At 44.4% G+C, this 17,912-nt stretch overlaps 1 protein-coding gene across 3 annotated transcripts; it reads left to right on the top strand.

Moving 5' to 3' along the window:
• The first annotated feature begins 216 nt into the window (after positions 1-216).
• Positions 217-17,527, top strand: MPHOSPH8 (M-phase phosphoprotein 8). 3 transcript variants are annotated; one of them, XM_065730096.1, is made up of 14 exons: positions 217-444; positions 3,592-3,747; positions 4,598-5,452; positions 7,914-8,010; positions 8,856-9,104; positions 9,548-9,673; positions 9,760-9,848; positions 10,561-10,701; positions 11,476-11,562; positions 13,219-13,373; positions 15,380-15,534; positions 16,360-16,487; positions 17,195-17,278; positions 17,407-17,526. In XM_065730096.1, exons 1-14 carry the CDS (start codon positions 232-234, stop codon positions 17,446-17,448), a joined length of 2,577 nt encoding a protein of 858 aa, XP_065586168.1. In that variant the 5' UTR covers positions 217-231; the 3' UTR covers positions 17,449-17,526. The 3 variants fall into 3 exon arrangements, with proteins under 3 accessions (XP_065586168.1, XP_065586170.1, XP_065586169.1); XM_065730098.1 differs by lacking the exon at positions 8,856-9,104 and having other exon boundaries at positions 17,407-17,527; XM_065730097.1 differs by lacking the exons at positions 16,360-16,487; positions 17,195-17,278; positions 17,407-17,526 and adding an exon at positions 15,951-16,143.
• The last annotated feature ends 385 nt before the right edge of the window (positions 17,528-17,912 follow it).

Genomic DNA, 17,912 nt, shown 5'->3' on the forward strand with positions numbered 1-17,912 from the left:
GTCCTACAGCATCCTTCTTCGCGCCGTTTCTTCCCCCTTAGCGGCACCACGGGGTCAGAGTGCGCCAGGGCCACGAGCAAAGCACCTCACACGAACAGCGGCGGGAAGCTCCGCGCGCTGAGTGCAGCGAGGCCGGCAGGCCCCGCCCCTCCCGTGACGTCGCGGGCTTCGATTGGCTGCGGTGAGTGTCGCAGCCTCTTTTTCCCGTTGCTGTTTGAAACTCGGCCCAAAATGGCGGCGGCGAGCGGGGCTGAGGCGGTGGCGGCGAGGCTGGAGGGGGCGGGGGAAGAGGAGGGGACGGCGGCGGCGGCGGCCGGGGACGGGGAAAACGAGGTGGTGGACGGTGGCGGTGGCGGGGCCGCGGCCGCGACCGGCGGTGAGAGCGAAGAGGAGGAGGAGGACGTGTTCGAGGTGGAGAAGATCCTCGACGTGAAGACCGAGGAGGTGAGCGCCCAGGGTGCGGGACTCGGGGCGGGCGGCTGTGAGAGGGCCGCTACGGACCGCGCGCTTTCTGCCGCTGCAATAACGGCCGCGGAGGGCTGCGCCGGGCGGGACTGCAGCCTGTGTGCTTTCATGGCAGTCCTTCCCTGGAAGAGATCTCTAAGATCGTGCGGTCCCACCGCCGGCCCATCCCCTCCGTGCCCCGCGTCCCTCAGCGGCGCATCTCCTCGTGTCCGAACCCCTCTGGGGACAGTGACTGCAGCTCCTCCCCGCGCAGTTGAGCCACTGCCTCACTGCTCCCACTGGGAGGTGGTTCCTGACCCCCAGCCTGGATTACCCCTGCTGCATCAGGTGCAGAGGGTGGCCGTTCCCTCTGGTGCTGCCACTGTTAGGCAGTGGCCAATTGGCCGACCCCCACAGCCTCCTTTCAGGCGCTTGCAAAGGGCAGTAAGGCCTCCCCTGAGTCTCCTCCAGACTGAACAATCCCCGTTCCCTCAGCCACACCCCATAAGCCTTGTGCTCCAAACCTTTCACAGCTTTGTTGCCCTTCTCTGGACATGCTTCAGGGCCTCAGCATCTTTCAGAAATTGCCTAAATTTCACAAGCAACAAATAACACAGTTTTTTAAAAACAATTTTCGTTTTTCCTACTTATTTATTATAAGTAGCTTATAATTTGATAGTAGGTGTCAGCGAGAGTCATACAGGTGTGGATGTCCACCTGCTTCCTATGGAGTATCAGGGTACAAATCCCTGAGGTTGAGGAACCTTCAGGTGAAGAACTGCTTTATGTATTTATGATGTTACAGTGGTTTAGTTGTGTCATCTTGGCTAAAATATGTCCACGGCTTCAGAGTATTATGCTGTGGAGGTATGAGGTAGTAGCCACAATAGTGCTCTTGCTTTCAAGCCAAACTGACTCTTCTTAACAGTGAGGAGTCTGAAAATCATCCTCCTTGAGGACGATGGTGCTCTGCACACACTTCTGAAGAGTGCCAGAATACCTCAGGGAGGTGATCCTGCTTTTCTGCTCTGCGCTGGTAAAGCTTCACCTGGAGTACTGTGTCCAGATGTGGAGTCCTTTGTACAGGAGAGACATGGAGCTGTTGGAGTGTGTCCAGAGGAGTGTCACAAAACTGACCCAAGGGGTGGAACACCTCTCTAATGAGGACAGGTTGGTGACCTCAGAGTGGCCTTTAGGTTTCTAAAGGGAAGCTACGGGAAAGAAGGGGACAGGCTCTTTAGCAGGGTCTATGGTGATAGGTCAAGGGGAAGTGGCTTCAAACTAAAAGAGAGGAGATCTAGATTGGATATAAGAAGTTTTTTACAATGAGGGTGGTGAGGCACTGGCATAGGTTGCCTAGAGAGGTGGTGGATGCCCCATCCCTGGAGATGTTCAAGGTCAGACTGCATGGGGCTCTGAGCAACCTGATTCATTCAGGGGGGTTGGACTAGATGGCCTTCAAAGGCCTCCTCCAACTCAAACAATTCCGTGATTCTGTGTATACAATGAGTAACATCTCCTAAAACAATCTGCTGTGTACAGGCCAGTGGCAGACTGCTCTGTGCTGTGCACACTGGAGGTTTCCAGGCTGGGTTGGAGAATGTGGCCACACAGAACGTTTGCTTGCCTGATACATGTTGGTCCTGCGTGCTGTGGTTGCTCCAGACCCTTTCTGTGGCTCTCAAATGGGGGCTGTGCCTCTGTGCTACAGGTATGCAGGGCGTGGCAGGTAATCACTTGTACCTGAAATGCATGGAAAACGCTGTATGCTGCATTCAGTGGGCTGTGTAATGTACAGTCAGCTTTAGGCTGATGCTTTTCAGGTGTGTTTCAAAGCTGGGACAGGTGCACAGAGCCAATGAGGATGAGGCTGGCTCTGGGCTCCTGTGCCGTGTCTGCAGATGTGGGAACTGGAGGGTACTGCATAGAGAAGCTCTGCCACCTCCTGTGCTGGCACTGTGTGCCTGGTAGTGATGGGTGAGTGGAGCAGACAGTCCTCCAGGGATGAGAGTGGGCTGGGGAGCTGCCTGCTTGCAGGCAAAGGTGAGCTTGTCCTGCTCCAGGAAGGTAGCAGCAGGAATTCCAAGTGTTTGAAGAGCTTCTGTGCTGCGTTAAAATTCCACTGAAGTGACCAGCTGCAAGGTGACGTTCCCCTTGGATTTGTTGACTTTGTTCTCCAGTGAGACAGAGGCACTGCTGTCCTGCTTCTCCAGAGACAGCACACTTAACAACAATGATAGTTGCTTATCAGCAGCACAGAGTACTGCTTGCCTGGCTGCAGCAGGTTGTGCTCCTGCCAAGCCAAAAGCCTGGCCTCTCAGCAGGGAAAGGAGGCCGTGCTGAGAAATGTGAAGATTTGGGCTGCTGGATTTATTTTAGAGAAAGTCAAGGCATGCTTTAGTGGAAAGCTTACATTGTTACCACCACTTCGTTATTTTTTTCCCCTTTCTTCTCCCCTTAATGCTAGCAGACTTTTAATCTGGTGGCGTTACTTAGGCTGAAACCACAATGACAGCTTGGATACTGATGAAATAACAGATCTGGGGCTGCCATTGCAATCTTTTATCATTATCTTTGTATCTGACTCAGAGATATGCATACTCAGGTTTTGGCTAAATCCAGATTTGTCTTGTTCTCACTGGGAGGCTCTCATTTCTGATTGTTGGTATTGCAGTTTATCAGAAGTGGCATTGATTGTAAATCTAATGCATTATAAATTCCAATTTGGTGCTGAGTGAGCAGTGCTACTGTATTGCAAATCTTCAGGTTTAAAATTCTCTTCTTCACCAAAGAGAAGCGGTTCAAACTTGTGTAGAAGAAGCATTAAAACCTATTTTCATAACAGTCAGAAAATCAATCCCAATAAAACATCTGGGGGTATGCGTCGCGTTCAGAAGGAAAAAGTGCGTCACAAATATTTGGGATAAAACCACTCCGACTCCTGAGAAGTTTTATAGCAGCTCTATATTTCAGAATGTGATACTGATGGAAGTAAGTCTAGAAATGCTAATGTCAGCATTGGGTTGAACTTCTGTTATGCTTGTGTGCATATGTACAGAATGATGATCCGCTGAGAGCCACAGGGGTTGGGTGGGTGGAATAGTGCTGTGCTGTGACGTGTTTGCTGTTGTGGTTTTTCTCTTACAGGGTATCGTTCTGTACAAGGTCCGGTGGAAGGGCTATACCTCTGATGACGATACCTGGGAACCAGAGGTTCATTTGGAAGACTGCAAAGAAGTGCTGCTTGAATTCAGAAGAAAGCTTGTGGACACAAAGCCAAAGCCTGTGAGGAAGGACCTCCAGGTGCGTTCCTCCTCTTGCTCTCCTCAGTACAGGGTGTGCTGCCTGCATAGGCCCTTCTCATGGCGGGCACGGGAATGCCAGGCACTTGGGGTGTGGAAGTGATGACTAAAGGCTTTTTCTTCCAGCAGACATCAAATACTGTTGCTATTGTCTGGTTAAGGAGCCTTTTCAATTTGACAGTTTCGCTCACAGAGTCTGAATCCGTATGAAACTTCATATTTCATTAGAAACTGAGGAGATGGTGTGTGGTTATTTTCTGACAACAGAAGCAGCCCCTTTTCCCTGCTCACAGGCGTACTGGCACTGAAGATGGGCACTGCTCTTTTCACCCTCCTTCTTGTAACAGATTTATTTAATGGTTAAGAAGTAAAAGTTAGAGAACAGAAATAAAGAGAACTTCATTGAAGGGAGGCAGCTTTCTCTTGTTTGTTTCTGTTTAACTGCTCAGTTGTTTTCGGAATCCTACGTGAGATTTCATTTTTCAAAGCTGGTACATTGTGAGAAATCTGTAGATAAACTTCGTAAAATCAGAGTAATCATTTTGGTGTAAAACAAATGAAACTGAGATTGGTTCTGGAAGTGAGCTGCTGGGCATCCAGTTGGTTTGGTTTGCTTTGCTTCTTTATGTGCTAGTTCTCCTTCAGGCAGCCAGTAATACAATGCAGTGTAGGAAGAGCTAGAGTTGTGCTTATGAATTTTATGATTTGGCTGCAAGGGATGTTGTCTGCGGAGTATAAAAAGCAGCTTACTTTTCCCAAGCGTGACCACTGCCAGTTTTGTACGGCTTACATTAAGGTGATACAGTTTAATGGGGAAAGAAATATTTTCTTTTTTTTCCCCTATCTTTTAGAAACTTTCTCTAAACGATGATGTGTTTGAAGCAGAATCTGACAATGATGGGCGAAACGAAATGAAAGATGATGTTTCATCAAAGAAGAAAAAGAAAAAGTCAAAAGAGGGAGAGGATAGAAGTGCGGATGACCCGAAGAAGAAAAAGTCAAAGTCTGCAAAAGTCAAAGAAAAAGCCAGGACAGAATGTGAAAGTTCCTCAGATACTTTGGGTTTGGATTCAAAACCCAAAAAAAGAACTTCAGAAACCAAGGAAGATTCAAAGGATCCAAAGAAGCAAAAGAAAGAAGATAGTAAAGAAGTCAAGAAAAAAAAGGGAGAAGTTAAAGATGTAAAAATAAAAACTAAAGAAGATTCTAGAGAAAGTAAAAAGTCATGGAAGGAGAAGCAAGGGGATGTTCCAGCTGACTTGGAGCAGAGTGCTTTAGATGGTGCACTTTTTCAAGAAATTGATAATGAAAGTCCAGTCTTACACTCTGAAAATAAAGAGGAAGAACAGCAAGTAAAATGTGAAAAAGAGGGGGTGGAAGAAGAAATTGCTGAAAAAGATTCCATTGCCAACAGACAGCTTGATGGATCAGTGAGTAATGAAGATGGGAGTGCTGAGGTTAAGGTTAAAAGGAAGAAGAAAAAGAATCAGAAAATGGAAGATTACAAAGAGGAAGGTAGAAAAGTGGAAATCAAGGAAGGCTGTTTGGAGAAGAAAAGCACGCTCAAAAAGCAGAAAAGTCAAGAAAAAGTAAAAGTGGTGGCTGCAGAGCTGGAGAAGGTGGCAGCTGCTCCTGTGTCGATGCAGAAGGCTTTGAAGGTGAGCGCTGAGGAGAAGGGGTGCAAGTCCACAGACTCAGCTGAGGAGGTAAGTGGTGTTAGGAGGAGGGGAGTGCTTTGAAAGAGAAGAGTGTTTTTTAGGTATGAAAATGTGACTCTCTTTTGCTGTGTGAACGTACTTAAAATGAAAACTTCTGTTCTGCAGATGCGTGCTGTCCTCTGTAGCCGCTTGTTTCTCCCACCTTCAGCAGCTGCCTCAGTTTGGCTTTTGTCTACTTGCATAGTAAGGCATTCACTCTTAGAGCAGCTATCAAGCTGTGCAGTGGAGTATGCTTCTGAGATAAGATGAGCACTTGATTTCCCTCAGAAGCCATCCACTCTGTTATGCTTCATGTGTGAGCAGCTCCCAGAGAACTGGAATGCTGAAATTGCTTCTAAACCCAAATCTCCCAGATAATTGTCCAGCTTGTCTTGTCTTGTTGGAATTCCTGTGCTGCTTTCAGATGCTGAGTTGCACAACTTGGTGGCACATAATTACAGATGCTGTACCCCTTCTAACAAAGCAGCTAATCAAATGCTAACGGGCTGTTTAATTTCTCCTATTTAGTGCAATGATGTTTTAAGAAAAACAAGAAGATAAAATAGCATTTAAAAATGTAATTGTGTATGTGGGGAATAAAGGGATATTTCTAGAATGTTTACGAGGAAAATCTGCGTGTGGAGAATGTCTTTTTCAGCTTCTACAGACTGTTCTAATACAGTTTGCAGGTCTTAAAAAAGAAGCATTGGCTGCCCAGGGAAACTCCTTCCCGATTTGTAACTGGACTGCAGCCACAGCACCTTGGTGCTTGTTGGATTGTGTCCCGCTGCTTCTGAGGCCATAATTCTGTGGTGACAAGTGTCTTATTTCTGTAGGTTCAGCTGCGGGCTCTGTGTGAGGCTGCTGTCTGTGTGGGGTAGGCACCTTAATGTAAGCACGTTGATTTGTTTTGGACGGAGAATAGAAGTATTGCATGGAGTAACCTCAGAGCTGAGCTACACAAAGTACTCTTTCTGTGGGAGGTTAGTGGCCGAAGCTCTTGTAAACAAGGTTAAGCAATAGCTGTGGGGCTCAGCTGGTTTCACACAGCTATTTAACTCATTTTCTGTTCAGTAGTAACTAACTGAAATGGTACAGCCCTGCATTTATTCCAAGTATTTTCTCAGAGTTTGGGGCTATAGTATCTCTTCCTATGAGAGCAGCATCGGATAATCAGATACATCATTGGAATTCTTTGTTACTAACAGTGTACAAACCCCATCACCCCAAATACAAAGACATCAGTAGCCAGGCAAGGTCGGTTTTCTTACTGCTTTTCAGCTGGCACTGTCAGATGTATGTGTGACTTCTCAAGTTCTTGGAACATACCAGCAAAGCTGGGAAGGCATTCTGCTTTTTGCTGTCCATCTCCCGGGGGCTCAAATGCTGTTATCTGTATCTGGCCAGTTACTGTCAGAGCACCTGTGGACTCACCATGAGGGTGGGCTCACTGCTGAGCTTTGGGGTTCGCTGTGCTTCAGGAAGTTGTGGGCCTGAATGTATTGTTCTTGTGAAGGAAAAGTGTGGCCTTTGTTTCAGGTGCCTGACTCTTCTCAATTTCAGAACATTGTCATGTCAATCTGTGGTACAGTATTCTCTGTTTGGTGTCATTGTGCGTGATTCATCTTTTCTTCCTTTGATTTACCTCTTAAACATGATTGTGTAGTGTACATGGTGCATCTCATCCACATTGGGAAATCTGGAACAGAAAGAAACTTCTTTAACGGCCCGTGTGCTTAGCAGTGTCTGCTAATCCTTTCAGTTGTCTGCTCCTTCTGTGGGCACCTGCCTGGGATGACATTTGCCTGGTTCATCGTGTCTGTCAGCAAAACCTGCAGTTTTGAGGGCAGGGAAGGAAGGCTGCACAGTGTACTAAATTCATTTAGTTTATTACCTTCCCAAGAAATGGCAGCATTAATGATTCTGTGATCGCTTAAGGACTTGAATGTTTATTTGTGCCTCCTTGATTTGTAGTCTCCTTATTTGGTACTTTGGTATTTCAGCTGTCATATCTCAGTTTTACTGGAGAGATCACTTCTGAGGGAGAGTTCTGGTTTCTGTTTGCTGTGCAGTCACAAATGCTGCACCAGTGAATGTTTCAGACTCAGGCTGTTCAATGGAGTGGTTTCCTGGGATGTTTTCTCTTTGCTGAGAATTTTAGGAAATTGTAACACAGCCTCATTTCAAATGTGTGCTGGTTTTGGTTTGTGCAAGCAGCTCACGTGGCTGGGATGCTGTACAACTCCAAACTGGAGTTCCTTAATTGGGAAGTAAGATCTTTTCCTCTTACTGAAGAAACCTTCCCAGAGCAGCTCCCATCTCATTTAATTCTTTTCTTACGGGTGTCCATAAGACTGCTGTCTGCAAGTTTTCAGTAGGGTTAATCATGTCATATAACTGGAGCAGTGAAAAGAAGCAGTTTTCCACTTTCTCCCTACCACTCTTATGTGATCCTTTTTCTTAATAACAGGAGAAAGAAGTAAAGAAAACTGAAATGAAAGAAAAATCTCTAAAAAAAGAGTCTGAAAAAGAAGAAAAGAGCAGAAGAGAGCAGAAGGTCCTAAAAAGTAAGTGTTAATTGCTTAAAAGAGAAAGGGAACACCCTTTAAGGCTGTCTCCTCTTATCCCCTAAGGGCAGATGCAGTATGACACTCCTAATATGTGCCACAGAAGTAATTTCTGCTTTCCTTTTAAGAATGGAAGCCTGCTCTTTTATGGCTTTATGAGAATGCTGTGTGAGGAGTGACAGTTTATAAAGACTGTAATGTTTTTATAGACAAGTCAAGATTTTGTCCTTTTTCATTTAGTGTTAACTATGCTTCTTTATCACATCAGTGACAACCATCTTTTTGGATGAGCGGACTTAAGTTCTTAGTTGTGTGATGGGGTGTTAATGTTAATTCTGGGGCATTCTATCCAGTATGAGGTTCCTTGTTACTCTGATAAGGATGAACTGAGAGAACTTGTTAGCTCCAACTTTGGCATTCTGAATGGGTATAGGAGGAGCTGTGGTGCTTTAAAAGCTATTGGCAGAGAAACACCTTTCACTTAAAGGACAATAGATGCTTGACTGTGCTCAAGAGAAGTAGTACCTGTTGTGTTTACAGCACTGTGATCTTTGGCTGTCACAGGTACTGAAACACTTCTTCAAAGTAGTAATTTCTGCATAATTCTAAACTAAATTTCATAAGAAGTCAGTATTAAGTAGGAAGCAGTCAGAGCCCAGACTTAGCAGGGTCACTGAAGGTGAACTAGCTGTCCCTGATGTTGGCTTTTTTGTTAAGCATACTTCAGCAATGATTAACTTAGGAAGAGAGAATAGACCTTTACTAAATGGGCTACGGTCACTCATTTAAATTTTGTTATGTAAAAGCTCAAGAAGTCATTCTTGGTAACTGTCTTAATGTTCTAGGCTATAAGGACACCAAAAGTGCACTTGACACGTTTAATGTAGCTTCAGAAGAAAAAAAGGAATGCTGTGAGAATCTCTGCAAGAGAGAAGAACCCTCGCTAGAATATAAATTCATAGAAGAAGTAAAATTAAAAGACAGCAAGGTGCACAAGGAGAGGAGGAGCTTAAAAGATGAAACAGAAACATGGAATTACGCGGCTGCAGGAGGTGGTCGAGAAGTAGTGGATGTGTGTCAAGTGGAGAACTCTGGTGAGCTGTAGAACCACATCTAGGAGAAGGACGAGCGCTTGCATTTAATGCTGTCTCCATTTTTGCTTTCATCTTTTAATGCTGCAGTTCTTACTGCCCCCAGCAGGCTGAACCAGTGCTTTCTTTTGAGACTCACTGCTAATTTTTCAGCATATCAGTGTGTTCCTGGTATATTTCTGCTGTTATAGCAGTGAGTGTTCTCCATCTCACCGCTTCAGCCTAATGCCATGCAGCAAGCGTCTTCTTTCAAGCAAAAGCATTTTGTCTGCTTTGCAACATGGCTTTCATTGTTTGGAACCATTTCACATTGGCTTCCAGAGTATGTTTGAATAAAAAGTAGCAGGTTGTGCTGCTGATTACTGAGGTAATGTCAGGCAGCGAGTCACTTGATAATTCCTAAGTTATTTGTTACTTATTTTATTGCTTTCTTTTATAAATGATAGATGGTAAGCAGCAAGTCTTGAGTTTGGGTATGGACATGCAGTTAGAATGGCTAACACTAGAAGACTTTCAGAAGCATCTTGATGGAGAAGATGAGAATCACATCTCAACAGAACCAATATCCAATAGTAAGTAGTTGTTGGGAGGACTGGACCTTTCTTAGCCAGCATCTCAAAGTGAAATATGCTATACCTGCATTAAATTTATTTTCTAGCCCTCCTGAGGGATGCTGTCAAAAGTGGAGATTATATGACAGTAAAGATGGCACTTTCTTCAAGTGAGGAATATAATCTGGACCAAGAGGTAATTTTTCTGTAATACAGTTAGCGGATGGGGGAGTGTACAGATTTGGACTGTTTGAGGAGTTCTCTCTTGTTGGCTAATAGCAAATTCAAAGAAAAAGCACAGTGGGTGGAAGAGGAGCACAAAGTAAAAGGTGTCAGTATTTGTTCCCTGCTTCCTTGGAACAAGTGAATTTTCACAGAAGCATCCTAGTAGCTGCATCTGCAACAAATCTGCCCCTTCTGGAGAATTAAAATCCAACATTTTAAGGACTGCTCATAGTGCTAAAACTTCTGTTTCATGGTAGAACAGGATGCAAAATGAACTGTGGCAAGCATGTGCCTTTTGAATTGTAGTGTTTGGTGGAAAATGTAATGATGAGTGAAGAGAGACTGACTGCTCACAGAAATCTCTTCTTGTTTTTATTCAGATAAAATCCAAAAAACACTCGGGTGTTTTTCCAGCATTTGCCAATTTCTTTTTCCACTGTCTTGCTCTTCTGCTATCATATACCTCACTGCCTCTTTTTCTGGCTCATTCTGTTTTTCGTTCGCGTTCTGGAGCAAGAGAGAGGAGTGTGGTGAGAGTTTGTCAGTGTCTGGCAGTCATGTATGTGTGAATTCTGATGCTGGGGAGGAGAATCTTAGACCTGTTGCTGCATTTGCATTCTTTGTCTTGCAGCTGTGATTTATCTTCAAGTACTCGATTTTTATGGCAGTGATTGATGTTGCAGGATTCGAGTGGAATGACTCTAGTAATGCTTGCTGCTGCTGGTGGGCATGATGACCTCCTCAGGGTCCTTATCAGGAAGGGAGCCAAAGTTAATGGCAGACAGAAGAATGGAACAACTGCATTGATACATGCAGCTGAAAAGGTTGGCTCAGTCATTGTCATAGTTGTAGTTCTTGACTTGTAGTTCTTGACTCTTACTAGATGTAAAAGTAGTATCCTTTTTTTCTGCCTCCCTTGAGTGGTCCTTAAGTAATTAGCAGGATACAGCAGGATGACCTTCACTGCATAATATTGGTGGCTGTGGTTACTGTAAGCTAAGTAAATCCTGTGGGTGATAGTAGAACCTTCTATGCAGGGAATATAGGGCAACTTGGAAGGAAAGCTGATGCAAGCAGTACCTATAAATTTCTCTTTCTGAAGTTCTTGCAGTAGAATTGTTTTTTAATTTATTTAGATACACAGGATCTAAACTTGGGAAACTTGGAGAGCAAATCTCTGATGAAGCAGGGTTTGCTACTTGAGAGCAGGGGAATGGAGATAGTGGCAGGCTCTTCTCAATCTGAGGCCAGCTTGACTTGACTACTGAGGTAAAGGATGTTCGGTAATGTCCTCTGTTCATGTTGGTTCACTTACTTTCCCTGGTAGTGGAGGTATGAGGCCAAAAGGGAGCTTGATTCCTCTTTGGTGATTAATGCAAACATACTGTTTGGTTTGGGGTGTCCCCCTCCTTCCCTAGGCTGTTTGTTATTACAAGCTTTAGTAAAAAGTAAGAGCTGTAAACACTTCTGGCATTTGCCCCAGTCTAAATTGATGAGCGGTGGAAGAGAACAGCATTGTGATGTGCATCATGCTTGTATTTTGATATGAAGACTGAATGTTATTCCTACTTGTCTTGTGGCTTTTTTTTATTTTAAAGAATTTTCTAACAACAGTGGCTATTCTTCTGGAAGCTGGGGCATATGTCAACATGCAGCAGAGCAGTGGTGAGACTGCTCTAATGAAGGTAAACTCAATCTTTGTCCTGACATGGTTTAATTTGCCAATTGTTGTTGATTATTAATAGTGTATGGAAGACATAAGTGTGTTTTCAGAGTTGATTTAGCTGAGACTACCCTGAAGTACAAGTACTACTCTCAGTTACATGAGGCAATGTTTTAGTAGATTTTTAATTTACTGTTATATTTAAACAGCATCATCAACGTGAAGTGTGGTTCATCATCCTCTTCTGCTGCTTGGGTCAAAGAAATGCAGAAATGGTCCTGAAACTGAAATAATTTCTGTCAGCAGGAAAATGAAAACTGTGGAGAAAATGACCACTTGAATGCTGTGATGGCTGCTGTCTTTCCATCGTAGGGAAATGCTGTTTTGTTATTGCTGTTTGTTTGGCTCGTTGGTTTTTATTTTGTTGTAATGGGAAAATTCTGAGACCCTTAAAGCAGTCCGTGCCCCTCTTGATAGGTTATTTTTTGGCTTATATCTCATAATTCTGCTGAAGTTTGTGTTCCTGGTGAACTTGCTGTATTTTTATGAAGGCTGTTCAAGTCAGTTTGTTTACAGAGGAGATTACGAGAGCTTTTCTGTTCAGAGCAATGTTACTCTGTTAACCTGCCTGGAGCCTAGGGAATTCACATCTTCCATGAAGGAGAATAGTGACACTTGTGGTTTCCTCTGTCATCTGCCTGCCTCCTGTTTTTGACCTTCATCGTTTTTCAAGGGTATTTTCTTAATACCCTCTCACTGGCAGCCTATGGAGAGAGAATTACTCCATGTATTTGTTTTGCTGTGCAGATGAGTGAGTGAGTAGTGTCCTCACTTCCAGGAAGTTACTGGAACAAGCTTAGCTGTGTCTGCATCAACATACAAGTGCACTTATCACCTCACTGTTACTTCTCACTTAACTCTAGGAGCTGGTTCTGATCTCTAAAAAGAGGGGGAAAGTTCCAGTGCTTTCTCTTTTTTTCTTTTTTGTTTTATCTGTTAAGGGGGAATATTTGTTTTGGTTTTGTTTGTTGATGGAAGATCATGGATTGAGAAAGTTCATAGTCTCAAACAGATGTCAGCTGATGACTGCTGAAAGGCCTCATAGGGACGTTCATCAGTGAAGTATTTGGAAACAAGCTGCCTGGAGCATGTGTGCACTCCTCAAAGTAAAGCTTTCTTTAGATGTTCCAGTGCCTTTTTCAAGTCTTCACCTAAGGCTCCTGTGGACGTTTTGCTGTAGGTAATGCTGAGAGCTTTGGGCATGTCAGCAGTTAATACAGTGACTGTCTAACAGCAAGGTGACAATTTGGGGTAAATTCCTTTTCTGTATGTCTAAAATAACATTTATACTGACATTTCTAAAAACAGACACTTGGAAGTGTTCCTTCAGACATTCTGAATGCTCCTACAGAAATCCATTTACTCGGTACACTTTACAGTTGGTATACTTTTGCAGATTAGATCTTTCCAGAGAACTTTTCTCTTTTAATTTGTCCATTTGGTGACCCCGGTGTTCCTTCTGTGGGATCAGGTAGATTGATTTGTTAGCATTCATGGGGCAATAGTTTGAACTTGTTTTGAGCTGTAACTAACTTTGGATTGAAATGCCTCTTCAGTGTCGTGCTCTGATTTAATGGGGTTTGTTGTTGCCCATTGTCCCCTGTCGTTGCTTGGCCAGGCATGTAAAAGAGGAAATTCGGACATCGTGCGGCTTATGATTGAAAGTGGGGCGGACTGTAACATTCTGTCCAAGCATCAGAACAGTGCACTGCACTTTGCTAAGCAGTGTAACAATATCCTGGTGTACGAGCAGCTCAAGAGTCATTTGGAAACGTGAGTAAACTGTACTTGGAAGTTGGTTCTGGTGAAGTGAGCATGTAATCATCTTGGGTTAAGTTAGGGAAGTGGGAGAGGTTTGGGGAGCAAAGTATGGAGTATGCCAGCTCCTCCCCATCGTGGCTACGAGAAGGAAATCACGACGTTAGGTTTTGGAAGGCAGCAGGGAGTGAGCTGGTAAAGCTTGGCATGTGCTGTTCAGTGAAATGAATGTCTGTCATTCACTGTTGGATGCCTTCTGCTGTTTAGAGGCTGCCATCAAATGTGTTTATGAATCTTGAATGTGTATCTTCACCAGTGAAATGTCAGGTGAAACTAAATACTGATAAGTGCAGAGTGATGTATGGGGTATCACCAAAGCCACAAGCAAAACAGTTCCTGTCAGTTGAGAAAACCTCTATGCTCATCGTAAATAACCAGTGCTTCCTTTCAGTCAGGGAGGAAGCCAGTGCAGTAGTAGTGAAGCTGAAAGTAAAGTGTAAACCTGTTGCCTGAACATCTTAAGTAGCACGTCCCATTTTAGCTCCTCTGTTGTGGAAAAAAAAAAAAAAACAACAGATGAAGGGAAAAAAAGTGGAAGGAAAGTAGAGATCATCAGAGATAGAGGAGCTTCAGTGAGCACAGAGAGGTGAGCGTGCCCCCCTTCTGATGAATGGAAAAAAAAAAGGGGGGGGGGAGGGGCAGTGTGAAACATGAAGCGTGGTCTAGAGGACGTCCACTGAAATGGCCCATACATTAGAAACTGAGATATTTTTGCCTGAAAAGACTGAATTACAGATCTCATTATGTGGTGTTATGGTTGTAGTTGTATGAGAGTTAAGAAGGTATTAAGTAAATCTGCAGAGGTATAATTTGGCTGCAGTGTCTGATTCTGGATGCCTCTAAACCATATCTCTGGAAACTGGGATAGTGTACCACAAAAAGACAGATTCAGAGGTTCATAGATACATGAGGTTGGAAAGGACCTACAAGATCATCTAGTCCAGCCATCCTCCTATCACTATCCCTACCCACTGAACTACTAAATCAAATCCCTTAGCACCTCATCTAAACGCTTCTTGAACAGCTGTTGTTTCCCTTAGCTAGGAGGGAAGCTGAGCAAGGTGGCTTTGGGCTCGTGGCAGTTCTGGTGGTTTCCTCCCAGTGGAAGTCAGGGTTGGGTTCTGTGGGCAGTGGCCTCAAGCAGCATGGAGGGGAGCCATGCTGGCAGGATGACTCAGGAGGCCGCAAGGGGGTGTCAGGGCCCCTACCCTGCCCAGCCCTCAGGAACTCATTGTGTCAAAGGAGCTTTCTGAAGTGCAGTACTTGGCAAGTGGCTCACAAATTGCCAGCTGCTGCTGTTAGTGCAGTGTCTCTTCTGAAGGCCAGGCTGTGTGCTTACACAAGCAGCCTCTGCCCTTCCCAAATAGCCCCCACCTTCCAAACTGTCTGAATGATGGGATGGTTGCTGTTTTTAGGAGCGTGGCTGTTGGGCATGGTGATGATGGTTTGGCAGTTGGGCAAGGTGATCTTAGTGGTCTTTTCCAACCTTAATGATTCTCTAGTTTTAATAAAGCTTGCTTTGCAAATTGCATTGCAGCAATAGTGTGTCCAATGAAAGGAGTGATTTATTTGCTTTTACCCTGTACTTGCAGTCAGTCATCTTACTGGGGTGACCTGTACCTGCTCAGCCAGTGGCATCCACTGGTGTTTCAGCAACACCTTCCTACGTGAAGGAGTATGTGGCTACTGAGAATTGTGGTGTCTGTTATAGTGCACTTCTCCATGAAAGTGAAATGCTGGGACCTGACAGAGGGAATTTCACAAACAGGTCTATGATAAAATGGTTTATTAACAGAATGCTGGGACCTGGGGCTCATCTGTGCATAAATATTGGTGATGAGGTCCTGACAGCTGGGAATGCAAGGCAGAAATCTGGAATTGTTCTTTGCACAGTCTCTCTTCAAGACTGAAGAAGTAACTAAACGGTGTGAAGTACAGGCCTCACTTGTTTCCTCGTGCAGACTCTCAAGAGTGGCAGAAGATACCATCAGGGACTATTTTGAAGCTCGCCTTGTTTTGCTGGAGCCAGTCTTCCCAATTGCGTGTCACCGTCTCTGTGAAGGGCCAGACTTCTCTACAGACTTCAACTATAAACCCCCACAGAACGTGCCTGAAGGTATGGATTCCTTGTGTGTTGGCTTCTGGTGGTTTTCACTTCAAAAAAAAAAAAAAAAAAGGGGGGGGGAAAAAAGTGAAATAAGCACAGTTTCTGAATGCACTTTGTCTTAATTACCTGTTATATGTAATGGTTTTGCATGACATGTAAGAGTGTACGTGATATTATGGGTGCTCCTTATATTCAGGTTATGGAGTTACAGAGTGCAGGAGTGATGCTTTGATTCCACACTGTGGGTGGAATACTGCTGAAGCTGGGATTTTGTGCATGTTGGTCCAGTTCTTTTTGTTTAGGTTTGTAAATATCTTCTCATTTTTTTTATGACACGTTCTACGTAATTAGGAAGCATTATATAAATTTATATACAGGAATGTGATATTGGTATATATTGAATACTGTTGCTTATTGTATTTCAGTGCAGTTCATAAACACCCATACTTGACTGAGCTTAGCTCCCCTTACCAAGAGAGAAGGCAAGCCAAACTGTGCAGAAATCCCAGACCCTGTAGATCAGTCTGAAACTACAAAGTGAACTGTACCTGAGGATTACTGTATGTTTTCCTTTCCTTTCTGACACCTGTGTAAGGTTTACTTAGCTGCCAGAACCCCTCAGCCCTGTGAGCAGCCCCGCTGTGTTCTCTGCTCAGGTTGTCTGGCCTGGGAGATGGGATTTCTGCATATTGTTCTGGTGCTCCTTTGGAGTTTAATATTTGTACAGATGATAAAGGTACCTCGCTGTTTGCATTCAGAAGTTTGGTGTTTGCAGTTGTTCAGAGTCACGGATCCCGTTTCAGCTTTGTGTGACTGAATTGCTTTCCCTTCTAGGATCTGGGATTCTTCTCTTCATTTTCCATGCGAATTTCTTTGGTAAAGAAGTGGTTGCTCGGCTCTGTGGACCATGCAGTGTACAAGCTGTGGTTTTAAATGACAAATTCCAGCTCCCTGTATTTTTGGTAAATCTTTTTCATATGACTAATTGACTGTAAAACTATCAGCAGAACAGGCTGTTCCCAACCCCAGGCTTAATTTGGATTTTGAGTGTTACAGTGGTGCTGTTCGGTGCAGGTGGCTTTTCTTGTTTTTTATTTTTTTTTAATTTTGGAAGGAAACCTAATTATTTTTCTTTGTATATGGAGAGGACTGCACAGCCTGTAGGCCCTAGGTTCCATAGGGAGTAGGACTTACATAAAGGGCAGGGCTGTAGCTGTGGGCCCCCTGCTCTGCACGTCCCTGCTGGAGCCCAGGTTGGGCCGGGGGAGGCGGAGGGCCCTGCCAGCTCTGCCATCCTGTGACTGAGTGATGTCAGAGCTGAGGCTTTGAGCAGAGTGGTGAGAATTTGGCATCTGAAGGAGCATCCTCCTTCCTGCAGTTCACCTTGCTTCTCCACCTTTTAATGCAAGTTTAGTATAACCATTTTAATGACCTTCCTCATATTTACCAATCTTGTAAATTTGTTTTTTCTGTGAAATGTCACTGTGCATGCACTTATGTCCTCTTTGTTTACTCTGTGACTGCAGATTCCACTGAAGCTTCTCTGCAATATACACAACTTTAAAAAAAATCCTCTGAGGAACAACCATAGCTTGTCATGTTCTTTGACTCAGGTGGCACTTTGGATCCCATCCTGCTGTTAACTTTGTCACTTCTCTTTTCCTTTCAGGACAGTCACTTTATTTATTCCTTCAGCCCAACTGCAGGCCTTAACAAGCTTTTTATCCGGCTAGCAGAAGCTCCTACAGCCAAGGTATAGAGCGCACTCGGTTGTGCCTGCTGACGTGCTGTGCTGCAGCTGCTGCAGTCTGCATGCTTGCAGTTAAACACGCCATTTGTCTGCTGGATGCTCCCATGTCCAACCTGTGTCTGCTTTTACAGGTGAAGCTGCTCATAGGAGCATACAGAGTGCAGCTGCAGTGAGCTCGCGGTCGTGAGCCTGTGGAGCAGCCTGACACCTTTTGGAGGTACTTCTGATTCCTCTGTGTAGGGACTGACAAAGCAGTTTGGAACTCCTTAGCACCACTCACAGCCCCAGGCTCCCACCTCTGCTGTGCTGGCAGTTGTGTAGAAGCACCTGGTGGAGAGCAGCTGAGCGCGCTGTGCTGGCTGGGACAGTGCTGCCGGCTCCTCTTTGATTTGTGCACACCTAGATGTAAGTATTTGTGCCAGTACATACAGTGCTGTTTTTCTTGTTGAGTCCAGACTGCGTATTTCAGCTTTTCCACAATGTGGAACGGTGCATATAAGAGCTATTTAAGGTAACTAAGAGGAAATGTCTTTTTTTTTTTTAATAGAAGGATCTCTTCCATTTGTAAACTACAATTTTCTACTTATTGAAATAACTGTAACGTTTCAATGTAAGATGCAGAACTGTTGTATGCTCT

Source organism: Cyrtonyx montezumae, unplaced genomic scaffold (assembly GCF_038088225.1).
Source record: "Cyrtonyx montezumae isolate F1298 unplaced genomic scaffold, pur_monq_1.0 scaffold_12, whole genome shotgun sequence".
Classification (NCBI taxonomy): Eukaryota; Metazoa; Chordata; class Aves; order Galliformes; family Odontophoridae; genus Cyrtonyx; species Cyrtonyx montezumae.

Coding starts and splice junctions, on each gene's coding strand:
- MPHOSPH8 (XM_065730096.1), top strand. CDS start 232: ATGGCGGCGGCGAGCGGGGCTGAGGCGGTGGCGGCGAGGCTGGAGGGG. Junction 8,011..8,855: donor AGAGCAGAAGGTCCTAAAAA/GTAAGTGTTAAT, acceptor TTAATGTTCTAG/GCTATAAGGACACCAAAAGT. Junction 15,535..16,359: donor CCCACAGAACGTGCCTGAAG/GTATGGATTCCT, acceptor TTTCCCTTCTAG/GATCTGGGATTCTTCTCTTC.